This window comes from Ahaetulla prasina, chromosome 6 (assembly GCF_028640845.1).
Source record: "Ahaetulla prasina isolate Xishuangbanna chromosome 6, ASM2864084v1, whole genome shotgun sequence".
Classification (NCBI taxonomy): domain Eukaryota; kingdom Metazoa; phylum Chordata; class Lepidosauria; order Squamata; family Colubridae; genus Ahaetulla; species Ahaetulla prasina.
Genome location: NC_080544.1, coordinates 6,254,388 through 6,276,635, shown reverse-complemented (window position 1 = coordinate 6,276,635; position 22,248 = coordinate 6,254,388). Strand labels below are relative to the sequence as shown.

Below are 22,248 nucleotides of genomic sequence, written 5' to 3'. Positions count from 1 at the left end.
TTTGCTATTGCCATGCTTCCTTCTGGTAAAAGTGTGAGGAGCACATTCATTGATCCCCTTTGAAGGATGTGGAACCTTCTCTAACATTTAGAGCAGGGGTCCCCAAGCTTGGCAACTTTAAGATTTGTGGACTTCAACTCCCAGAATTCCTCAACCAGCACGAGAGACCCCAATTTCCACATTTTGGAATTCACCTTGATTAAAAATTGACAAGGGCGGAAACTGCTGCCTTGACCATTCCTGTCCTGGGGAACAGTGGCTCCTTTGTCTTCATGCTTTTCCTTTCCTTTTCTTTATTTGATCTCAGTGTTTCTGATTGTACCTGTGTCACCAAGATCGGCTGTGTCTCCAAGATCACCAAAGTCTCCTCACTCATCACAATACTCTCATCTCTAGAGTTACACGGTTCCTGGAGTTGATCTATAGATCCCTCCCTCCCTCCCCCCTGTAGGGTGTCTCTCCTGTCGTAGGTCAAGAACTACCGTTTTCTGTCCTACCTGAAATTTATTTCTGTTTTCTACATCGAATCCATTCGCAAAGGGCACTGACTAAATTGAAGAATATAGCACAGTAATCATTATGTGTGGTGTTATCAGGTCGGTATTAAAAGGAGATGCCTATAATAAAAATGAAGGCAGTTTTTAAAATGCTTGTAAAATATTTGCCTGTCTTGCAGGCAGCCCCCCAATTTAACCGTAATAAAAGCAGAAATGATTTGTTATGCTGCAAATCGCCATTATTCATGTATATAAGTGTTGAACAAAAATTGAGATTCTGTCCAGCAGATTGAGAATAAAAAAAATTGTTTGTTTGTGAAATCGTCAAAGTACCGGTAGCTGTGAATAGAGACACCGACTGCCGGTCTGTACTGTGCTTCTAGTTCTTCTGCTGACTTCAGTTTTGTTGTGCTCTCTGAGGAATTCTTTGTCCCATTCCTAATTCAATTGTTCTTGCTGTTTCATGAAATTCTCATGTTCTAAGTACTCCGCCATTCTGAATGCTTGATTTTATGTTACTCCATTCTTCATGGCAATCAGTCCAAATGTGCTGTCTTCCTTAGGTTACCCCACCTTTCAAATGGAACTGGAAACCCCCCCTGGGTTGTGCTTCGCGCCACCCAGCCATTTCCATCAAGATGATTTGGCTAGCGATTTCTCTAGCATAGACTCACCCCTTAGAACTCCTAGTAGACTGAGTGATGTCTTAGCAACTTCACAGGGAAACCTAGAGGAGACGGCTGCAGGACCTCCCGTGGTCATTGAGGAAGACACCTCACTGGAAGATGGCAAATACGATCAGTCGGTGCCTCTAGAAGGAGCCTCTAAAGATGCAGGCCAAAACCCACTGGAAGAAATCCACCTGAAGGATTATCCTCGCTATCTTGGTAGCTACGCTGGAATGCAGACGCCGAGCGAAGAGAGTAGTCAACCCTTAGTGAGGACTGAACGCCACGAGAGAAATTGGTCTGGTACTGATGAGGAGCCGACGGACAAAAAGCTTAAGTCTCTGTTTGAAGATATTTGCCTTGAAGAAATAGCCGAGTCTGAGGAAATGACAGAAGAGAAAGTCTTGTCTATACTTAACTATGTGCAGCAGGCCGAACAGGAAATGTCTTCAATTACAGGTTGGCAGAACGAGGCCCCCAGAGTCAAGGTGGAACCAACGTCTTCAGCACGCAGAATAAGCGGAGAGTTGCTAAATCGATTGGACGACAGGTATGGAGCCATAAGGCTGACACAGCCAAGTCTCAGACAGATCAGTTCTTCTGTTTTTTTTCATATTGTGGAGGTTTTTTTTAAAAAAAAGACTTCTCTTAATTTGTTTCCTGCTAGATGGAAGCATGTAAAACATTTGACACTTCAAAAGAAGGGACCAATAGCTTAAGTATTTAGTTAATGATATTTTACAGACCAGCTGTGATGTTCTCAAGACATTGATGTACACTGATATTTAGGGCAGTGAAATCAAAGCCAGCACTTAAATATCCTCATTCAAAGCAGAGATTGAAAGAATTCTAGGAGGAGACTGTGTAGCTCTCAAAGGATTTAAAAGACCCAAAATATGAGAGAGGGAGGGAGAGAGGGAGGGAGGGAGAGATGATGGAGAGAGATGGAGGGAGAGGGAGGGAGAGAGGGAGGGAGGGAGAGAGGAGAGGGAGGGAGAGATGATGGAGAGAGAGGGAGGGAGAGGGAGAGAGGAGACGGAGGGAGAGATGATGGAGAGGGACGGAGAGATGATGGAGAGGGAGGGAGAGAGAGAGAGAGTGGGAGGGAGGGAGGGAGAGAGACAAAGACAACCAGGCTCTGGGGAGGCCATTCCAAAGCCTCCACAGAACCTGGTTGATCATGAAGGGTTCCTGCTCCTTGTGGATGTGCCTACAACATCTGGCAATTTAGTCCGGATTTTGTTAGCTGTTCCAATCACTTTGGGAATATAGAGAGAAAATTTCAGAAGCTGTAGGTTGTTCCCACAAGAATCCAGGCTCAACCCAACGGTGTGCCAATATCCATTGGGGGAAGCCTTTCTTCCTTTGGAGCTTGTCTGCTTTTCAAAAGCATCTTGCCATTATGGAGCAGAGGAGTAAGTCTAGATCTCACCTTGCTCAAGTCCAGTCTTTATTTCCGAAGAGGATCACGATGGTCCTTCAAGACTTGTATTGGCTAGATACATCCCATGGCACATCTGGAATGATATCGACTTCCAGAGCCACAACTTTGTAGACAATTACTTGCCTAGTAATCACAGCCACAGCTTTTTGTAAGTCCTAAATGCCAGCCTGTTGATGAGCACCTGTGGAGAAGCGATGTAATGATACCGTTACTTATTTCTTGGGTTTGGCTCTTCCTCTCTTGCAGCCCTGGTCAATGCAGAGATTCTATTACCTCATATATCAAAGGGGAAGCAGGAAAACTAGAGACCAATGGGAGCTACTCAGAACCTACATTAGAAGCAAAAGCTAAGACTTTTGTCCAGGACTCTGTGAACAGTCTTGGAAAACAGAGCGACAAGGAAACTGTGAAACCAAAAATGCAAAGCTCTCTCCGAACTGAGCAGCAAACAATCTCATTAACATCCCACCAGAAATCCTTGCAAGAGGCAAGCAAGCCAGCAGTTGATACACCTAAAACCTCTGTGCCTGTTAGCATGAAAAAGACAAGCTGGAATATTTCTGACAGCAGCAAGCCAAGATCAAAAGCTCAGGAAGACGATGGAACAGCGGCTGCGTCAGAACAAAAGGTATAAATGCCGCAAACTTTGATTTGCTCAGGGAGGAGGAGATAGGCCACCATTTGCCACTCCTTCTTGCTTCTTCTGCAGCTGTCCCTCCCTCCATGTCTCAGGGTTGGGAGACAAACTACTGCATGCCAGGGACCCTGTGGTGGCCATGCAGGAATCAAATGTGCAGAGCATCATGTTTTTATTCTGCAGTTCCCCCTCCCCATCCATTCACCAAACTCCCCTTGATTAAAGCCAGGTTCTCAATGTGAGTGTAGATACACACATAAATGAGATGCTCGTGCCCAATGCAAAACTGGGCTGAGACACATGAGGAAAAGTCCCACAAAGGGCAGGAAATGTATGTTAAGATGCATCCACCTGCCAAATGCCATCAAATCGTAGATTAGCCCATATTGGGGTGGGAGAAATCCCTAGAAAGTGCTTCAGTTGAGTAGCAGGTTGACCTTACTTCCAACTTGAGGGTGGATTCTCCATACAAACAGTGCACTTTTCAGCCATTCTTTTCATTCATGACAGAATATATGCATTGTTGGCTGGGAAAATATACATAAAGCTGGATGGGAGAGCTAAAACATAAGGGACTATTTAGCCTTGGTGGTCTGCACAATTAAGCAAGATTCTCGGCATAACTCAAATTTGAAACTGCTTTTTGAAATAGTGTTTCAAATCCTGTTTAACAATAACAAGAAGAAGAAGAATGTGCCACTAAACTTAGTTTGGTCTAGATAGGGCCATTGGGCATATACCACTACGAGAATAGCTTTGGTTTTGCAAAACATAGAACTGTTGCTATAAGATAAGGGTAGCAAGGAATAGTGGGGAAATGTGTAAGAAGGGCGTGTCTGCATTCTGGTTCATAAAAAGCTTGTAGACACAAGAGTTTAGAGCTGTTGCACAAGCCTGTGCAAATCTGTTTTTATGCTGTAAACCAGGGGTCTCCAATCGTGACCACTTTCAGATTTGTGGACTTCAACTCCCAAAGTTCCTCAGCCAGCAAAGCTGGCTGAGGAACTCTGGGAGTTGAAGTCCACAAGTCTTAAAGGGACCAAGGTTGGAGACCCCTGCCATAAACTATATCAAGGCAACATGGCTGCGTGCCCCTCATTTAAAAGTGTGGTCCCCAGGAGCAAAATGGCATACATTCCCAGTACGGTAGTTGGGGGAGGTGAATCTAAATTTGGGGGAAACCATTTTCCCTCTCTTCTTGCTCAGATTCATTTTTATGTTTTCAACGAGCCAGTAAAAATGTACTAAAACTGCCTTTATCAGGAGTTGAGTGACAGTGACAGTGACTGTGAGATTCAGAGTGATTCAAGTTCAGGTGAAGAGCAGAGGATCGTTACGAGGGTTTATCGCCGGCGGTTCTTTCTGAAGGTATTGTGTGATGGTGGTGCCCCTTGGCATGGAGTGGACTTGGACTGCAGTGCAGATAGCGTGGCTCACCATTAAACACTCTCTTTGTACTGTCCCTTGCACAACCTACAGACCTGCTGGGAGGACCTACCAGTTTGCAGTCTGGGTTGTTGTTCATAATCCCATCCTGTGTTGCATGGCTGTATATGCATGACTCTAAATACACTGGAATGTAGTTGAATACCCTATCTGTGTTCAAGAGTGGTGTAGTCAGTGGTGGGATTCGGCCTGTTTGGGCTGGTTCGGGCAAACCAGTAGTTAAATTGCTGGCTGGCCCCACCCCTTCCCACCCAGCCACTTCCAGGAGTCCCCATGTGCCCCATTTTGGCTCCCAGGCAAGTGCAGGGAGGTCTCCGAGGGCCAAAATGGGGCATGGAGGCATGGGCCCATTTGTGGCCCGTTTTTGCTTCCAGGGGTGTGCAGGAGGCCGAGTGCTGCCTGTCACCCCTTAGCCACGCCCACTAAGCCATGCCCACAGAACTGGTAGTAAAAAAAATTGAATCCCACCACTGAGTGTAGTAACTGGGAGATGCTACAGATGGAAAAAGAAAGTTAGGGGAAAGAGTTAAGCTCTTTGGAAGGCCCTCAGCTTGTCTGTTGCATTGAGAATCAGGAGCCAGTCCACACCTCCATCCAGACTTGTGATCTAGATCAGGGGTCTCCAACCTTGGTAATTTGTGGACTTCAACTCCCAGAATTCCTCTTTGTTGGCTGAGGAATTCTGGGAGAAGAAGTCCACAAATTGCCAAGATTGGAGACCCCTGATCTAGATAGTCCAAACTACAATGTAAACAGAGACATTGGACCTCTTCCAGTTTTGTGCCACTGTGGATCTGTTTGGGCTTTGCTCCCTATCCAGTTTGACAGGAATCCCAGGGACTTCCCAATTTTCCTAAGGCTCCTTGTGAAGGTAGTTCTGGGGAAGCTGATCTGTTTGTTGTAGGTTGTGACATTGATCTGCTGATGCTGTTGGGATAATAATGATGGTGATTCAGTGTATATCCTGCCTTGTATGAACACTCAAAGCTTGTTCACCTTTCCCCAGAGTTGTCAAGAGATGGAGTAAAACAAGGACACAGAAGAGTTTTCATTTTAGCAACATAGAGACAGGGTTAATCTTTCTATGTGGTTAATTTAGTCCCCAGCCATCCTGGTATTGTTTGAGGCTCTTAAAACTGTCCTCATTGAATGTTTTGGCTAACATGATGGTGCTTCCCATACAATGAAACATCTTGCACTAGCAAGTGTGATTGTGTGCTAAACAATGACCAGTTGGAGCTTCTTGAGATAAGTGGGAAGCTTTATCTGTCCAAAGTCATTGGGAATAAAGCAGCTCTTTTTTTTTTACTCATCTTGGGAGAGATTCTGGTGAACTGTTTTTCATGAAGAACTAATCTTAGTTCAAGGTTGTATTAGGACCAGCACACCTAAGCATGAGCTTCTCCTGAATAACAAGATCCATCAAAGGGTACAAGTAATAATTTTGTCTTCAAAAAAAGATTTATGGAGGATTGAGATGGCAGCAGGGAAGAATTATTTCAGAGCTTCTCAGGGCTTTCAAAATGAAGTAGTGGTTCTACCCTATACTGTAACTCCCTTTGTACTGAGTTCCTACAAAGCCTTTTCCATGGGTTTAGCCCTAAGTTTCCTAGACAAATTTCCTAGGTATATAGCACCAAATCCACAGTATAAATTGCTCTCCTGAAAGCAGCAGCCACCCATAAATGGCCTTTGACAACATAAGTGTATGTTCAGCATGATTCACAAAATCGAAACTATGAATCTTGTGTCATAAGACATTCTAGATCAGGGGTCTCCAATCTTGGTCCCTTTAAGACTTGTGGACTTCAACTCCCAGAGTTCCTCAGCCAGCTTTGCTTAAAGGGAGTCTTAAAGGGACCAAGGTTGGAGACCCCTGATCTAGATGTCTGATTGTCTCTAACAAGAAAATCTGGCCTGGCCTGGCATGAGTTGATTGCTTGGACTGGTGTTGAAAAGCAGCAGATGGCCCCAAGTGAGCAGGGCTAATCCTTTGACCTGTTCTCTACTAGGGCGAGGAAGCCAAAAACATTCCAGGTGAATCAGTCACGCAAGAGCAGTTCACGGACGAAGAAGGCAATACCGTCACCCGAAAAGTAAATTGTTTTCTGAAGATTCATTTTGCTCCTTCTTTCTTGAGTCCTTAAATTATAGATTCTTCTTTCCATCAACTTTGTCCTTCCGGACTCGGGCAGAGCACATATCGACTTTTTGTTTTTCCTATGTTATTTCTCACAGGTTACCCGGAAAGTATTAAGACGCCTTGTTATCCCACACGTGAAAAAACCTATCAGGGTAATGAAAGAGCTGTGCGGGGTGCAGTGGTTCCTCTGGGCTCAAAATGCGGTTGAGCGGCTGGTGGCTTGCCAATTAACCTCCCTCCCCCCCCCCCGCCCGCAAGGCAAAATGCTTGTGCTTTTAGCAAGTGGTGCGCCTGATCTGAAAGGATAAACTGTGTTTGGCCGGCAGCTTCTCTTTAACCCTCTGACTCCAAAGGACCATCCCCAAGGCTGTTTCGGCTAGTGGGGCTTTACTAGCAAAACTTGTGAATAATCCTATTTCAGGCTCTTCCCTGTGGGCGCTTTGTTCTTCCCATCTTCTGCCTCCTGGTCAGAAGACAGGGTGCTGAGCATTTCCTTTGGTACTAACTAAGAGGATTTGGGAGGGTTGAGGGTGCAAAATTAGGCTAAACCTTCCAGAATGAGCCCCCACCCCACCCCGTAGATACTGCAGGACATGAACAAGTTCAATGTGGCAAGGGATCAAGAATACAAGCATGAAACGGATTATGGGCCATCCAGTGGTTTTCAACTCCTGGAGACACATTGGTAGCTATTTCCCCTGATGATCCATCCCATGACCTGTTTTTTTCAAGTCCAAATGGATATCCAATCCATCTGTTGTCTTCCCTTCTCACAGAACACCTGTATTCTTTCTCCAAGGTGATCAGTCCTCACACTCAGATGGCAATCAAGTTTTCTATCAGCTGGGTGGAAACATTTTTTTTTTGTTTTAAAAAAAGACATTCAATCTTTCTAATCACCTGTCTTCTTCTAAATAATAAGGTATACATGATTGCACAAAGCTCAGGCTCTCACCTGGATGCTATTTTTGACAAACTGGTGGAAGATTGATCCTAGGAGTTAACAAACAAAGGCTATTGCTCATCCTGAAAAGAAGACCACATTGTTAGTACTTTCCTTCCCTCTTACAATGACACCAGTACACCAGAAAAGCTCATCAGATCAAACAGCATTTGAGATTGGCTGCAGGTCTTGGCTTCTGGCGCCAGCAGTGAGTTGGGAGAGGTCCATGGACCATCAAAGCCAAAGAGAAGGGAAGGCAGATCCTGGGGGTGCTTGATGGGTGTGGGTAAGGGGTTCAAATGCTCCTTGGGGAGATGCGTACCTAACTATGCAGTCACTGGCTACAGCAGGGGAGATGGTGTGGCTGTGGGTGAGACAAACATATCCGCCTGACAGATAGATGGGAGCTGGGATCTCCATCCTTCTCTGTTACCTTCTGTTCTTGGGAAGATGCTCCTTACACCTGGAATCTGGAAACTCTGGGGCAGAACAGGAAATGTCTTTCCCCAAGGCTACCAGGCCCAAACTGCTTTGGAATTTGCCCTTGTGACTTGTAAATCTAATATTGAAGTAATAACAATAACAATAATAATAATTAAAAGGGCTATCTGTTTTAATTAAGGAGCAATGGTAGGATGTGAAAAAGAAGGCCAGATGCATCAGGTTGCATGAGGTGAAGATTTGCACAGATTTTGCAAGAAAACTAGTAACTGTTTACCAGAACAAACAAATCAGGACAGGGAGGAAATGAAGATTTTTTCTTGGAACAGCAGAAGCAGTGTTGAAACTTAAAGAGTCTGTCCCGGGTCTAAACTTTCTCTACCAGCCTGATCTGATTGTCCCCAGTTCTCCAAGGGCTTTGGGGACAATTGTCCAGAATCACAGGCCTGGTTCAGAAACCCCCTAATTTTCTAAGCCCCACCGCCAGCCAAGACTCCATGGGGTTCCCCACTTCCTCTTTCTTTCAAACCTTTCCTACTGTCTCTCCGAGGGATTGGACCTCAGGGTTAGAAATTGTGGAAGACCTAAATGTAAAAAGCTGGCCAGAAGCTACTCCAATAAAGTCCCCCTCAAAGCTGCTACAGCTAGTCCTCAACTTACGATCACAATTGAGCCCAAATTTATGTTGCTAAATGTTTCTTGCTGCATTTAAGTGAATCACTGCAATAGCTACGTTAGTAACACGCTTGTTAAGTGAACCTGGCTTCCCCAATGACTTTGCTTGTCAGAAGGTTGCAAAAGGATAAATATGAGTCCGTTGCCAAACATCTGGATTTCGATCACATGACCATGGGGATGTTGCAACAGTTAGGAGTGTGCAAAATGGTCATAAATCACTCTTTTCGTGTCATAACTTCCAATGGTCATTACATGAACTGTTGTAAGTCGAGGACTACCTGTAACCCTGGATATCCCTCTTCTATATTTCTTAGCAAAATGCAGCAAAACCTCAACTGAATGGGCAGTTGGGGTGGAAGAAATAGAATTGATAACCTTGTCTGCTCTTTCTTCAATTCTGTCATTGCGCGGGTGATAGAGGGAGCACCGCGTTGCTCCCATATAACACCTCTCCTGCGCGGCCTGCACTGGCTACCGGTAGTCTTCCGGGTGCAATTCAAGGTTTTGGTTACTATCTTTAAAGCGCTCCATGGCTTAGGACCGGGATACCTTCGAGACCGCCTTCTGCCACCGATTGCCTCCCAACGACCGGTGCGTTCCCACAGAGTGGCCCTCCTCAGGGTGCCGTCGACCAAACAATGTAGGTTGGCGACTCCCAGGGGGAGGGCCTTCTCTGTGGCGGCACCAGCCTTGTGGAATGAGCTTCCTCCAGGATTACGACAACTCCCTGACCTCCGGACCTTCAGACGTGAACTGAAGACTCTATTATTTCAGCGTGCGGGACTAACCTAAGAACAATGTTTTAACCAAATTTTAATGGGGGTTTTATTGGTTCTTACTGTTTTAGTGATCAGGCTTTGATAATATTTAGTTTTAATCTGGGTTTTAAATGTTTATTTATTACATTGTTTTATATTGTTTTAATATGCCTGTGAACCGCCCTGAGTCCTATGGGAGATGGTGCGGTATATAAGTTTGATAAATAAATAAAATAAATAAAATAAAATTACTATTTATTTATTTATTTATTTATTTATTTATTTATTTATTTATTTAAATTTTTATACCGCCCTTCTCCCGAAAGACTCAGGGCGGTGTACAGCCAAAGTTAAAACAATTTAAATATACAAAATTAAAATATCAATTTAAAATACATATTCAATCATGGCCAAATTAAAACCGTCAATTGACCCAACCTAAAATACCCCATATAAAATTACAAAAAGTTTAAAATTTGGAAATTTAAAAATCAAGCCAGTCCCGCTTGGATAAATAAATAAGTTTTTAATTCCCGGCGAAAGGTCCGAAGGTCAGATAATTGGCGCAAACCGGGGGGAAGTTTGTTCCAGAGGGTAGGTGCTCCGACAGAGAAGGCCCTTCCCCTGGGGGCTGCCAGCCGGCATTGCTTGGCGGACGGCACCCTGAGAAGACCTTCTCTGTGAGAGCGTACGGGTCGGTGGGAGGCATAAGGTAACAGCAGGCGGTCCCGTAAGTACCCGGGCCCTAAGCCATGGAGTGCTTTAAAGGTGGTAACCAGAACCTTGAAGCGCACCTGAAAGATCACAGGTAGCCAGTGCAGACTGCGCAGGAGTGGTGTTACCCGGGAGCAATGTGGAGCTCCCTCAATCACCCGCGCAGCTGCATTCTGGACTAACTGGAGTCTCCAAGTGCACTTCAGGGGTAGCCCCATGTAGAGAGCATTGCAATAATCCAGACGAGAAGTGACGAGATCATGAGTGACCGTGCATCCCGGTCCAGAAAGGGGCGCAACTGGCGAACCAGGCGAACCTGGTAAAAGGCTCTCCTGGAGATGGCCGCCAACTGGTCTTCAAACGGCAGCCGTCCATCCTAATGCAGGGGTGTCAAACTCAAGGCCCGGGGGCTGGATCCTGGAATTAGCAAAGGACCAGATCATGGTGCCTCTGCCAGCGAAAACAGAGCTCACAAGGACTGGCCACGGCCCTCCTGAGCTCTATTTTCGCTGGCAGAAGGTTGCAGGAAGCCGTCCGTGCCGAAAACGGAGCTCAGGAGCCCATTTTTTGCTGGCAGAGTGCTCCAGCCACCACAGGTGCCCCCGTCTAAGTGACGTCATGCTGGCTATGCCCACCTGGCTCCCCGAGGTCAAACACAACCCTGATGCGGCTTCAGTGAAATCGAGTTTGACACCCCTGCTCTAATGGCACGGGATGGAGACGAAGGACGCAAAGGAACATCATGACGGAAGCGATGCACTTGATGTAAATTAGATCAGTTATCTGGAATGTTGTGGAAATCATGGATTTTTTCCCACTATTTAGGGATGAAGTCCAAAATAAAAAACAAAAACAAAATGCCAATTGCATATGCTGTCTGCTGGAGGTCCGAAGGTTTTGACTATTGCTAAGCTGTGAATTTTCAAACGGAAGAAATAGAATAGAATAGAATAGAATAGAATAGAATAGAATAGAATAGAATAGAATAGAATAGAATAGAATAGAATAGAATAGAATTTTTATTGGCCAAGTGTGATTGGACACACAAGGAATTTCTCTTGGTGCATATGTTTGGTGCAAATATATATTATATTTGGCGGATTTTTAGTATGTTTATTGCAGAAAGGTCTCCCTTTTCCTAGTTGCATCTTTCGTGTCTAATCAACTTAATTTAAAGCTTTGAACCTTCCTTAAATCAGCAGGATCTGGCTTGCAAAGGGTCTGCTAACTTGGAATCACCCAGCATGGGATATTTGTAAAGCGGGGGAAGGAGTAACGAAATACCTGGAATTCTGTTTGATGTTCAAGAACTTATTTCAGGATGATGAGCCCAGAATGGTGCTTCCTGTATCATCATCACACATGTCATTATCTTGCGTGGCTACTGGCTACTCACCTTTGTCTCACCACTGGGTGAGCTACTCACCACCCACTGGTCTGCGTAGATCAGGGGTGTCAGACTCGAGGCCACGGGGTCCTTAGATCCGTCCCATGGGGCTGCCCTGGGAACAGCGAAGGACCAGCCTGCAGTGCCTCTGCCAGTGCAAATGGAGCTTGCGAGGGCCACGGGCACCTCTCCTGAGGGTTTTCACTGGCAGAGGGTTGCAAGAGGCTGTCACGGCCAAAAACAGAGCTCAGGAGCCCATTTTCTCTGGCCGAGCGCTCAGGCCATCATAAGTGCCCCTGACACAAGTGACGTTGAGCTGGCCATGCCCCCCCCCAGCCCCCCCCCCCGGTCAAACACAACCCTGATGCAGCCCTCAATGAAATTGAGTTTGACACCCCTGGGGTAGATTTTACAGTTTATTACTGACTCCCTATCTTGTATAATTGCAACCGCTTGATATATGATGGTGTGACCTCTTTTTTAAAGCAGGGAGAAGGGTGTAAAGTGAAAATGAAAAAAGAAGCCCGGCATGCAGAGAAGACGACCTACTCCTAACAGCCAAACAGTGAATGGTCAGTTGGATATATATAACTCTTCTATTCTTCGTACTTGGATTAAGCAATTAAGGAATCTTTACAAAGCAATGTGAGCTTGTTTTCTTGGCTTAGCAATTTCCGCATTGCCTTTCCATCGATGGGCTAATGGGGCTCCCATCATTCAGTGAGATGGGGGCCTTCTGGGAACAGTAAGGTCAAAGGTCAGATTGTTGGGGGCAATAAGTTGACTTTGTATGTAATATACAAATGGATGAAGACTATTGCTTAACATAGTGTAAGCCGCCCTGAGTCTTCGGAGAAGGGCGGGATATAAATGCAAATAATAAAAAAAAAGTACTCTGCAGTCCAGAGGGAAGCAAATCTCTGAAAAGAACACCTAGGTCAGGGGTCTCCAACCTTGGTCCCTTTAAGACTTGTGGACTTCAACTCCCAGAGTTCTGGGAGTTGAAGTCCACAAGTCTTAAAGGGACCAAGGTTGGAGACCCCTGACCTAGAGCCGTGGTTCCTAACCTGTATTTGGCCAGGCCTCACCTAAGCATCTCTACAATCCTGATGCCCCACCCCCATATAATTCTTAATATTCAAAAAGTGAACTCCTGCTCGCACAGAGGAAGCCTAAAAGGCCATTAACTTGGTTTAAACAAGGTTCCAAAAAACATGGTCTCCATGAAAGAGAAAAATAAAAGAACAGAAGACAGTAGAAGTACTGAGGAACTTAAATAATAGTATGAAGGGATATGAAAAAACAGCAAATAAAGTTTCAAAACATATAATGGAGAACTGAAATGCATAATAATTGTAATGCAAGCTTTAATACTGTAATACTTGGATCATATTAATTACTATACATATTAAAATAAAGGTCCTAACAAATTCAAAATACAATTTGAGCTCACCACAAGATCATAATTTCAACGCAATCCTATGCATGTCTACTCAGAAGTAAGTACCATTGTCTTTAATGGGGCTTACTCCTGGGAAAATGGTGTAGGATTGCATCTTTAGTCTACTTGTGCTCCTTGTGCTTGATGCCTGCTGCAGAGAGATTTTTATATTAGGCTTCAATTTAATCAGCTTCATTTTCAAGTCTCCTCATTCAGTAATATCCAGCCGATTTATTTTCTTTAGTAGCAAATCATTTACAGCAGGGGTCTCCAACCTTGGTCCCTTTAAGACTTGTGGACTTCAACTCCCAGAGTCCCTCAGCCAGCAAAGCAGGGGTCTCCAACCTTGGTCCCTTTAAGACTTGTGGACTTCAAATGCCAGAGTCCCTCAGCCAGCAAAACAGGAGTCTCCAACCTTGGTCCCTTTAAGACTTGTGAACTTCAACTCCCAGAGTCCCTCAGCCAGCAAAACAGGGGTCTCCAACCTTGGTCCCTTTAAGACTTGTGGACTTCAACTCCCAGAGTCCCTCAGCCAGCAAAGCAGGGGTCTCCAACCTTGGTCCCTTTAAGACTTGTGGACTTCAACTCCTAGCTTTGCTGGCTGAGGAACTCTGGGAGTTGAAGTCCACAAGTCTTAAAGGACCAAGGTTGGAGACCCCTGATTTACATCACTAAAGCCACATTCAGCTAAATATGAAGATGGGGACGGTAACAGCAGTTTTCTTGCAAAGCAGGTTGGATTTGGTTGAAAGGGGGTGTGTGTAACCTATGACCCTCCCTACTCACCCACTCGGTTTGAACCTGCAGCTTAGTGGGGAAATACTTTGGTACTTCAGTAGGTGGGGGTGAATCACACAGGCCTGGCAAAGTCTACGCATGCGTGGCCCAGCCCGATTGCAGAGGAAAAGTCTTATAAAACACAGCCTGGGAAAACACAGACTGAAAATAACTGTAAATCTAACAATTTCTTAGTTAAACTTGGGTCCTGGTTCTGTATCCTCACTGCTGGATTTCCCCCATCAGCCATCTACTCTGTCTCCCCATGGAGCAGCTCTCCCTGCAACCACCCAGCAGCAAAGCCCACAGGAAAGCAAGGGAGAGAGACTCTGCCAGTCCTATGATCCTTAGTGCAGGGGTCTCCAACCTTGGTCCCTTTAAGACCGGTGGACTTCAACTCCCAGAGTTCCTCAGCCAGCTTTGCTGGCTGAGGGACTCTGGGAGTTGAAGTCCACCGGTCTTAAAGGGACCAAGGTTGGAGACCCCTGCCTTAGTGGGAACACATCTGGTTGGCTGGTAGTTGCTCCCCCTCTACCCAATATCCTTTTCAGACCAGACCCTAGGAAATGCACTTTAACAAAGACAACAATAGGTAAATGAAACACAGCTGTTTCATCACAAATATATAAGAACAATTAGTGGGCTTTCCAAAATTCAGTTAATAGCTCATTTTTGAATTGCCCCCAGGAAAAATCAAATTGCTCCCCAGTGGGGCATGGACCCCACGTTGGGAACCACTGACCTAGAGATAAGGGAGGGTTTTCTGGAGTCGTTACAGTAACAATCACAGCGGGTGGCTGTTCTCTTAAATATTAATTTTGTGGATGACCTATAGGGACCAAAGTTCTGAGAACTTTGGATTTTTTCGATTTCACTGATTTTATCTTTTAAGCAAGGAAAACCACTCCTCCAACACCAGTTTGTTTTGTTTCACTCTAGACAATACTTTCCATTGTGGCGAATTGGATTTAATTTTTTTTATGTTGCGGTGTTTTATTTATTTTATTGACTCATTTTTAAATTGCCCAGTTTCCAAGGTGTCTCTCTGGGCACAAGATTGAAAATAGAATAAAACTACGTAACTTTTTTTTTTTAAAGCACAGTTGCCCTAAGGAAGCAATTAGAAACAATCCCCCACTTTCTTAAAGGGACCCCTGATACCTTAACCCATGGCTGGAGGGAATAACCATGGATTTTGGGCCCGCTGAAGATGGTTGGTGGCGGGGGCAGCCATGTACTGCCATGTACTGCAACAGAAAAAGCCCGTTTTCTAGGTTGACAGGGCTTAATTGGTGGAATCTGAACCAAGCTGAAGCTGCCTGATCCTACAGATATGATGGGGGACAGGCAGTCCTTCAGAGCAGGGGTCTCCAACCTTGGTCCCTTTAAGACTTGTGGACTTCAACTCCCAGAGTCCCTCAGCCAGCAAAGCTGGCTGAGGAACTCTGGGAGTTGAAGTCCACAAGTCTTAAAAGGACCAAGGTTGGAGACCCCTGCTTCAGAGGACTGGGCGCTACGTCATTTAAGTTTAGTCATCTACTAGTAGCCTGATCAGATACAAGTTACATTTTGTAACCTACAAACCAGATAACTTCCAGCTTGGAAAATTTTGTTCTAAGCTCATTTGTTTACTTTTAGCTCATTGAATTGGGAAACATTTTCCTGAACAGGTGGCTGGAAACCAAGCTTGTTTAACCAGCGCAGGACTTGAAAAAAACTGGATTTACATCTTGCTCTGGCTATGCTTCCCTTTTGTTCTAATATGGCAGCTGGGGTGGGTAATCCTTGTACTTCAGGTACTAAACCTCTTAGCCCTGGATAACCAGTGGTAGGATTCAGCCGGTTTGTGCCAGTTCGGGCAAAGCGGTAGTTAAATTGCTGGCTGGCCCCACCCCGCCCCTTCCAGGAATCCCCACGCACCGCATTTTGGCTGCCAGGTAAGTGCAGGGAGCCCCATTTTCACTCCCAGGAGGCTTCAAGGAGGCCTCCTAGGTCCAAAACGGGGCTCAGCCCCCCTATGGCCTCTTTTTGCCTCCAAGGGGGTGCAGGAGGCCGGGTGGTGCCTGTCACGCCCCTGGCCACGCCCACCATGGCCATGCCCTCCAGTCATTAGGGTAGAGAAATCTGGTTGTTAAATTAATTGAATCCCACCACTGTGGATAACCATCTTGGTGGCAGCTGTAACTCAGGAGTCTATGAGCAGCTGAAAGTGTGGATCAGCGCAGTGGGTGCTGTAGGGTGGATCTTTTATTTTATGGAAGAGATGCAGAATTATTATTTGCGGTTGAAATGCTCAAAGTTATTCTAACCCCCGTATTCTTTTTCTCTCTTCCCCGTCCTTTCCCACTTGACCCAAGACTGTGTGCTTTTACTGCCAGTATTCTAGAGAGAAACTCGAGGACAAATGAAATCAACAGGAATGATCAAGTCACGGACAAAAGTGTGTGTGTGTGTGTGTGTGTTTGCTGCTTCCACACATTAACCGCATGGTTTTTATGTGAAGAACCACAACAAAAACACATTTAATTTAGCATGAGCCAGTTCTACACGAGCATGGAAACCCACTTTCATTCACACCATTAGAGAGGATGCAGCGAGAGAAGAAGTGACGGATGTCCAGGGTACTCCTAGGCAACGGCTTCACAGAAGCAACGCAAAGCCACGGCGGAACCAAGGAATTCCTGTTGCAAGAGAGATTTCAAAGGACACCGGAGAATGGTTCAAACTACTGAAAGGCACTAAAAATTATTAAAATCCACAACAGCTCGCCTTATTTTTCTCAGACCCAAACTGTCAGGGTACTAAAATACACCTTTTTTTTTGTTGTTTTCATTTTTAAAAACAAAAACAAAGAAGACTAACATTGCTTGTCTCATTGTAAATAACACTGTGTAAATTCTAAAGAGAAGGAGGGGGCTGCAGGCTGATCAGGCACTGCCTCCTAGCTCACAAACTGAATCCTGCGTTTGCATTGAACAGAAGTCAGTGTCTCGGAGGTCCCACTACACCTGCCGGGGTATTCTGGGTGTATCTTCACAGATTCTTGTATATTTAGCTATTATAATGTTTGTATATGCAAAAAGGCTAGCTTGATTTTAAAAAAATCTTTAAAATCTGCTGCAAATTTAATGATTCCTAAGATGGGGAATTCTGTAGTTCTGTGAAATCAAGGATTCTCTCCGGAGTACTAATATTTTGATGCATGCGTTCCGCCTTATTTTGATGAACTCTTTTCCAGTTTTGCAAATATATTAGATTGCGACGTGAGAGACGGGATCCTGGGGCGCAGTTCATCAAGCACAGCTGCTGAGGAAGGCCTCCTCATTTCTGCTTGCAGTGGGTGGAGGATCGAGGTCGCCTGGGCAGGGCGGCTATTCAGGAGCAGGGCTGCTTGTGGAAGCCTATCCATAACCTCTAAACATAAAGCCCCTCATCTAATGTTTGTTGCTCTTGCCAGTTTTTCTGCTGGAAATGATCTCAAACTTAAACAGAAACCATAACATATACAGTAGTTGCTTTTGCGGAGGGGGGGGTGCTACCTGTCCTGCTTTCCACTGGGGGGAAATGCTTGCAGCTTTCGGCAGTTTGGGGTGATGCTCTTGGAAGCCCCAGTGGGGGATATTTAAAAAAAAAGAGGGGGGGAAAGGAAGAAAGAGAATTTCTTAGCTAACAAGAGTGACAGCACGCTGTAAAAATATTACTATATTGTGTACTGGCTCTAAGATGTAGAATCTTTCAGGAAGCCAATCATGTGTAATCATCCTAGCAGATTAATATTAGGTTGTTAAGGCTGCTGTGTTTTAAAGGGCATTTTTATTTGGGTTTTTGGTGAAATACTTTTAATTTGTTAATTATCTTCATATGGAAACAGGATTTGTTGATAATAGCTCTACTTACATATGTATGAAAAAAACCCCCACCAACACTGGATGATCTAGTTGATAATTTAAGCATAAAATAAATTGTGTTAAAACACTTCAATGACATGGCAGTCAGAATGCTTTGTGCCTGGTGTTAATCCCCTAAGCAAGCTTTGCCTTCACCTTTCTCCCCCTTGGGATTGTGAATTCCTCTACCCCTCCTCAGAAACAGTAACAGTAACAGTAAAAAAAAAAGTTGGGAAGGGGCCTTAGAGGTCATCTAGTCCAACCCTCTGCTCATGCAGGAGACCTACGCTATTTCTGAGAAATGGCTGTCCAATTTGTTCTCCAAAGCCTCCAGTGATGGAACACCCACAACTTTCAACGGTTGATTGTTCTCAATATTAGGGATTTTTTTCTTAGTTCTAAAGTTGTTTCTCTCCTTTGATTAGTTTCCATCCATTGCTTCTTGTCTTGCCTTTTTGGGGTCCCACCTGTGCCTTCAGCGTCTGCTCTCTTTGTTCCTCCCTCTTGTTTGGCCTTCTTTATTTCACCTTTCACCCAGGTCTGCCTTTTATCAAAAGTAGATTCCCCCCCAACTCAAATTCTCCTTTTCTTTTCCAGAAGCTCTTGCTTCTCTTCCTTTCCACGCCTGCTGGTGGTTGCCCCTGAGATCTTCCATGTCAGCCCTTTGGGGGGCTTGGAAGGGATGGGAATGCTCAATTTTCAGAGCCAAGGACCATGAGTTTCTCCTCCCTCCCTCCCACCCATGCAAAATCTCATCTCCCTCCTGAGCCAAGTGCTTCCGCATCCTAGATCCTAGGCAGGGGGTGAAATCCAGCAGGTTCTGGAGAACCGGTAGCGGAAATTTTGAGTAGTTCGGAGAACCAGCAAATACTACCTCTGACTGGCCCCAGAATGGGGAGGGAATGGGGATTTTGCAGTGTCCTTCCACTGCCACGCCCACCAAGCCACACCCACAGAACGGGTAGCAAAAAAATTTGAATTCCACCACTGATCCTAGGCCTTCCTCACAAGCACAGATATTTCTGTACTTCAAGTGATCAGTGAACCATTAAGGGGGTCTGGAGTTTGTTTTACTGATGCACAGCAGAAGGGTGATTGGATCACAGATGGAGAACAAATGTAATTCTGAAATTGCAAATGAAATGAAACTAGACACTTTCAGGGAGTGGTAAGATAACTACCAACAATTGTATCATTTAATAATCAATGAAAATGCTACCTATTTTAATAATAATCAGTGGGAATGCTACCTATTTTAAAGAAAATGCAATCACCGAGCTGACTGGCATGTAGACCACTGAAGGGACTGTAGGATTGTTTTGGGAGCCCCTTTCAACAAGACAAAAGGAGGTTGATGTATAAATTGTACTGCCTATCAATGTCAAAACGACTGTTTCAGTAAGGAGAGGATGGATTGAAATTAGTGTTTTCTTAATTTTTTTGCAAACTATTGTTCCTTTGAGAAGTGTTCTTGGTGACCCTGGATTCACACCTTTGTGTTATTTGTGTAATGCCCAAGGACTTTAAGACTGTCATCAAATTTCTTCAGGTGAACAGCAGATCATCAACTGGGTAATTTAACATTACTATTTCTCCCATTCTCATTTGCCCTTCCTTCCTTCTTTCCTTCCTTCCATCCATCCGTCCATCCATCCTTTGCTTGGCCTACTATCTCAGTCTGGAACAAGATGTTGTAAGAAGCATGGCCGATAGTCCTCTGGGCGATGTTGAGTTAGATGAAGCCTGCAGAAAATGAACAGCCGAGGAAAAAGTTGACTCCTTTAACATTATTAAGTAACATGGGGGTGGGGGGTTGACCACTAAACCTCAGTTGTCCAGAGGTAGGGAAGTGGTGAGACTCTTCAATGTGATAATAGCAATAGCACTTAGACTTGCCGTATATACTGTTTCACAGTGCTTTACAGCCCTCTCTAAGTGGTTTACAGAGTCAGCACATTACCCACAACAATCTGGATCCTCATTTTACTGACTTTGGAAGGATGGAAGGCTGAGTCAACCTTGAGCTGGTCAGAATTGAACTCCTGGCATTAAGCAGAATTAGCCTACAGTACTGCATTCTAACCACTGTGCCACTATGACTCCATTATGGCCAATGACCAGGGATAATGAGAGATTTTCTGCTCTGAAAGAAGGTCTAAAACGATGATTAATAAATACTATCCAACTTTTTTAAAAAATCCAGGGGTTCTCCATGTCTGATGCAAATATATATATATATATATATATATATATATATATATATATATATGTGTGTGTGTATATATATATATATATATGTGTGTGTGTGTGTGTGTGTGTGTGTGTGTGTGTGTATATATATATATATATTTTCTGAGGTTTTTGCGGGTGTTTGTATGTAGGTCTTTGGTTATTCGGGTTTTCTCCCGCGTAAAATTGGAAGTGTCTTGGCGACGTTTCGACGAAGTCTCATTCGTCATCTTCAGGCTTCAGCTTCGTGCTTCTGGGAGCAATGTGTGATTGCAGCTGTTTCTTCCTTTTTAACTGCTAGTGGGGGTTTCAAACCCCTCCAATCCATACATGCAGCAGACTGACACCCACTACGAAGATGTAGCACGACCACGAACACGAAGCCAAACAGCAGCAGTGCAGCTCACCAGCTCAAATCCCCCTGCAACTCATTGAGCACAACCAAGCCCCCACCCAAACAGGACACTCCCCCAGCCAATCAGAGCACAAAAAAACCCCCATCCAATCAGAGCACAGCCAAGCTCCCACCCAATCAGTTCAAACCCCCACTAGCAGTTAAAAAGGAAGAAACAGCTGCAATCACACATTGCTCCCATAAGCATGAAGCTGAAGCCTGAAGATGACGAATGAGACTTCGTCGAAACGTCGCCAAGACACTTCCAATTTTACGCGGGAGAAAACCCGAATAACCAAAGACATATATATATATATATATATATATATATATATATATATATATATATATATATATATATATATATATATATATATAAATATATATGATACAAATATATAGGGGACCACTGTTTAATTTCTATCTTGAAGCTATTGAAACGCTGAAAACGTGCATTCATCAAACATAGCCTGGGATGACTGAATGAGATGAGCACAGAGACAAACTCTTCGAGCCCGAGAGAGGAATGAAGAATTTTGCAAGCTGAGAAGCAGTGAAAATGATCTATTAAATTAACTGACAAATTATGTGGAGTGGCACATTCACCTCTTTGTTGAACAATTACTGGGGAAGTGTGGGGAGGCTGACAACTCAAGCTGATTCATTGATCAGGTAACCAGCAAATGGTGAGACAATATTCTTTAAGGAAAAGCTCAGTTAGCAGCAGCACTCTTTAGAACAGGGGTTTCTAAACTTGGGAACTTTAAGACTTGTGGACTTTCCTAGAACTCCCCAGACAACATGGGGAATTCTGGGAGTTGAAGTCCACAAGTCTTAAAGTTCCCAAGTTTGGAGACCCCTGCTTTAGAAGAAGGAGAAGCAACTGGAAGAGTGGAGATTAGGAAAATTAGCAAGAATAGGGGAGTGTAAAGCAACAAATTAGTCTCGTATCCTTTTGAAAAGACAGGCACAAGGAAACGCTAATGATTTACCGGGTGTGCTGTGCTTGTCTTAACCAAAAAGGCAATCACACAAATCATACAAATGCAAACTTGTCTCCTTGCTGAAAGAGAAAGTGAAAGACTGGAGGCCAATGTTTCCTTCTTAAAGACTCATCAGAGAAGATCCAGATCTTCTTGAAGGCCAGAAGGACACAACTCTGAGGAAGGTAGAGCATCTGTTCAGGACGGAGGGAGACATGAGGATGGTTTCAAGGAGAAAGACAACCATTATGGGAATAAACGGGACTTGGAGGGGAAAAACAGGGGAGGGGAGGGGATCTAGTATAGGGGTCTCCAACCTTGGTCCCTTTTAGACTTGTGGACTTCAACTCCCAGAGTTCCTCAGCCAGCTTTGCTGGCTGAGGGACTCTGGGAGTTGAAGTCCACAAGTCTTAAAAGGGACCAAGGTTGGAGACCCCTGATCTAGTAGATATCCAATTTTTTCTTGCAAAAAATGTTTTTTCCCCCCCAGAAGATGGGAAAAGAAACAAGGGGGTCAGCGATTCAGGATAAATCTCAGTTTTCACATTAACAGACTGAAGATGTCAATATAACCATGTCACACTAGTGTCCAAGCCACCTCAGTGAGGAGAATTTGAAGAAGCAGTTTATGTACTTTAGACTTCAGAAAGCTAGATTTTAACCACCGCAGATGGAAGTTGGGCAATGTTCCAGGGCTTGAAGTTCTAAAGAGGCCCTGAAAATGCAGGCATAAATTAGTGTAATGAAATGAGGAAAGTTTAAGAAACAAACAGAGACCTCA

At 44.5% G+C, this 22,248-nt stretch overlaps 1 protein-coding gene across 10 annotated transcripts in view; it reads left to right on the top strand.

Moving 5' to 3' along the window:
• ANK3 (ankyrin 3) overlaps positions 1-17,958 on the top strand; it is a 345,627-nt gene extending 327,669 nt beyond the window's left edge. For 6 of the 10 annotated variants that reach the window (XM_058189397.1, XM_058189394.1, XM_058189395.1 and 3 more), the window contains 8 exons: positions 1,061-1,715; positions 2,856-3,237; positions 4,510-4,614; positions 6,705-6,788; positions 6,931-6,987; positions 11,690-11,782; positions 12,243-12,328; positions 16,332-17,958. In XM_058189397.1, the coding sequence (XP_058045380.1) occupies positions 1,061-1,715; positions 2,856-3,237; positions 4,510-4,614; positions 6,705-6,788; positions 6,931-6,987; positions 11,690-11,782; positions 12,243-12,311 (1,445 nt within the window). In that variant the 3' untranslated portion in view covers positions 12,312-12,328; positions 16,332-17,958. The remainder of the gene's footprint in view (positions 1-1,060; positions 1,716-2,855; positions 3,238-4,509; positions 4,615-6,704; positions 6,789-6,930; positions 6,988-11,689; positions 11,783-12,242; positions 12,329-16,331) is intronic. The other 4 variants (XM_058189398.1, XM_058189399.1, XM_058189401.1 and 1 more) reach the window with 2 other exon arrangements.
• Positions 17,959-22,248: the final 4,290 nt, after the last annotated feature.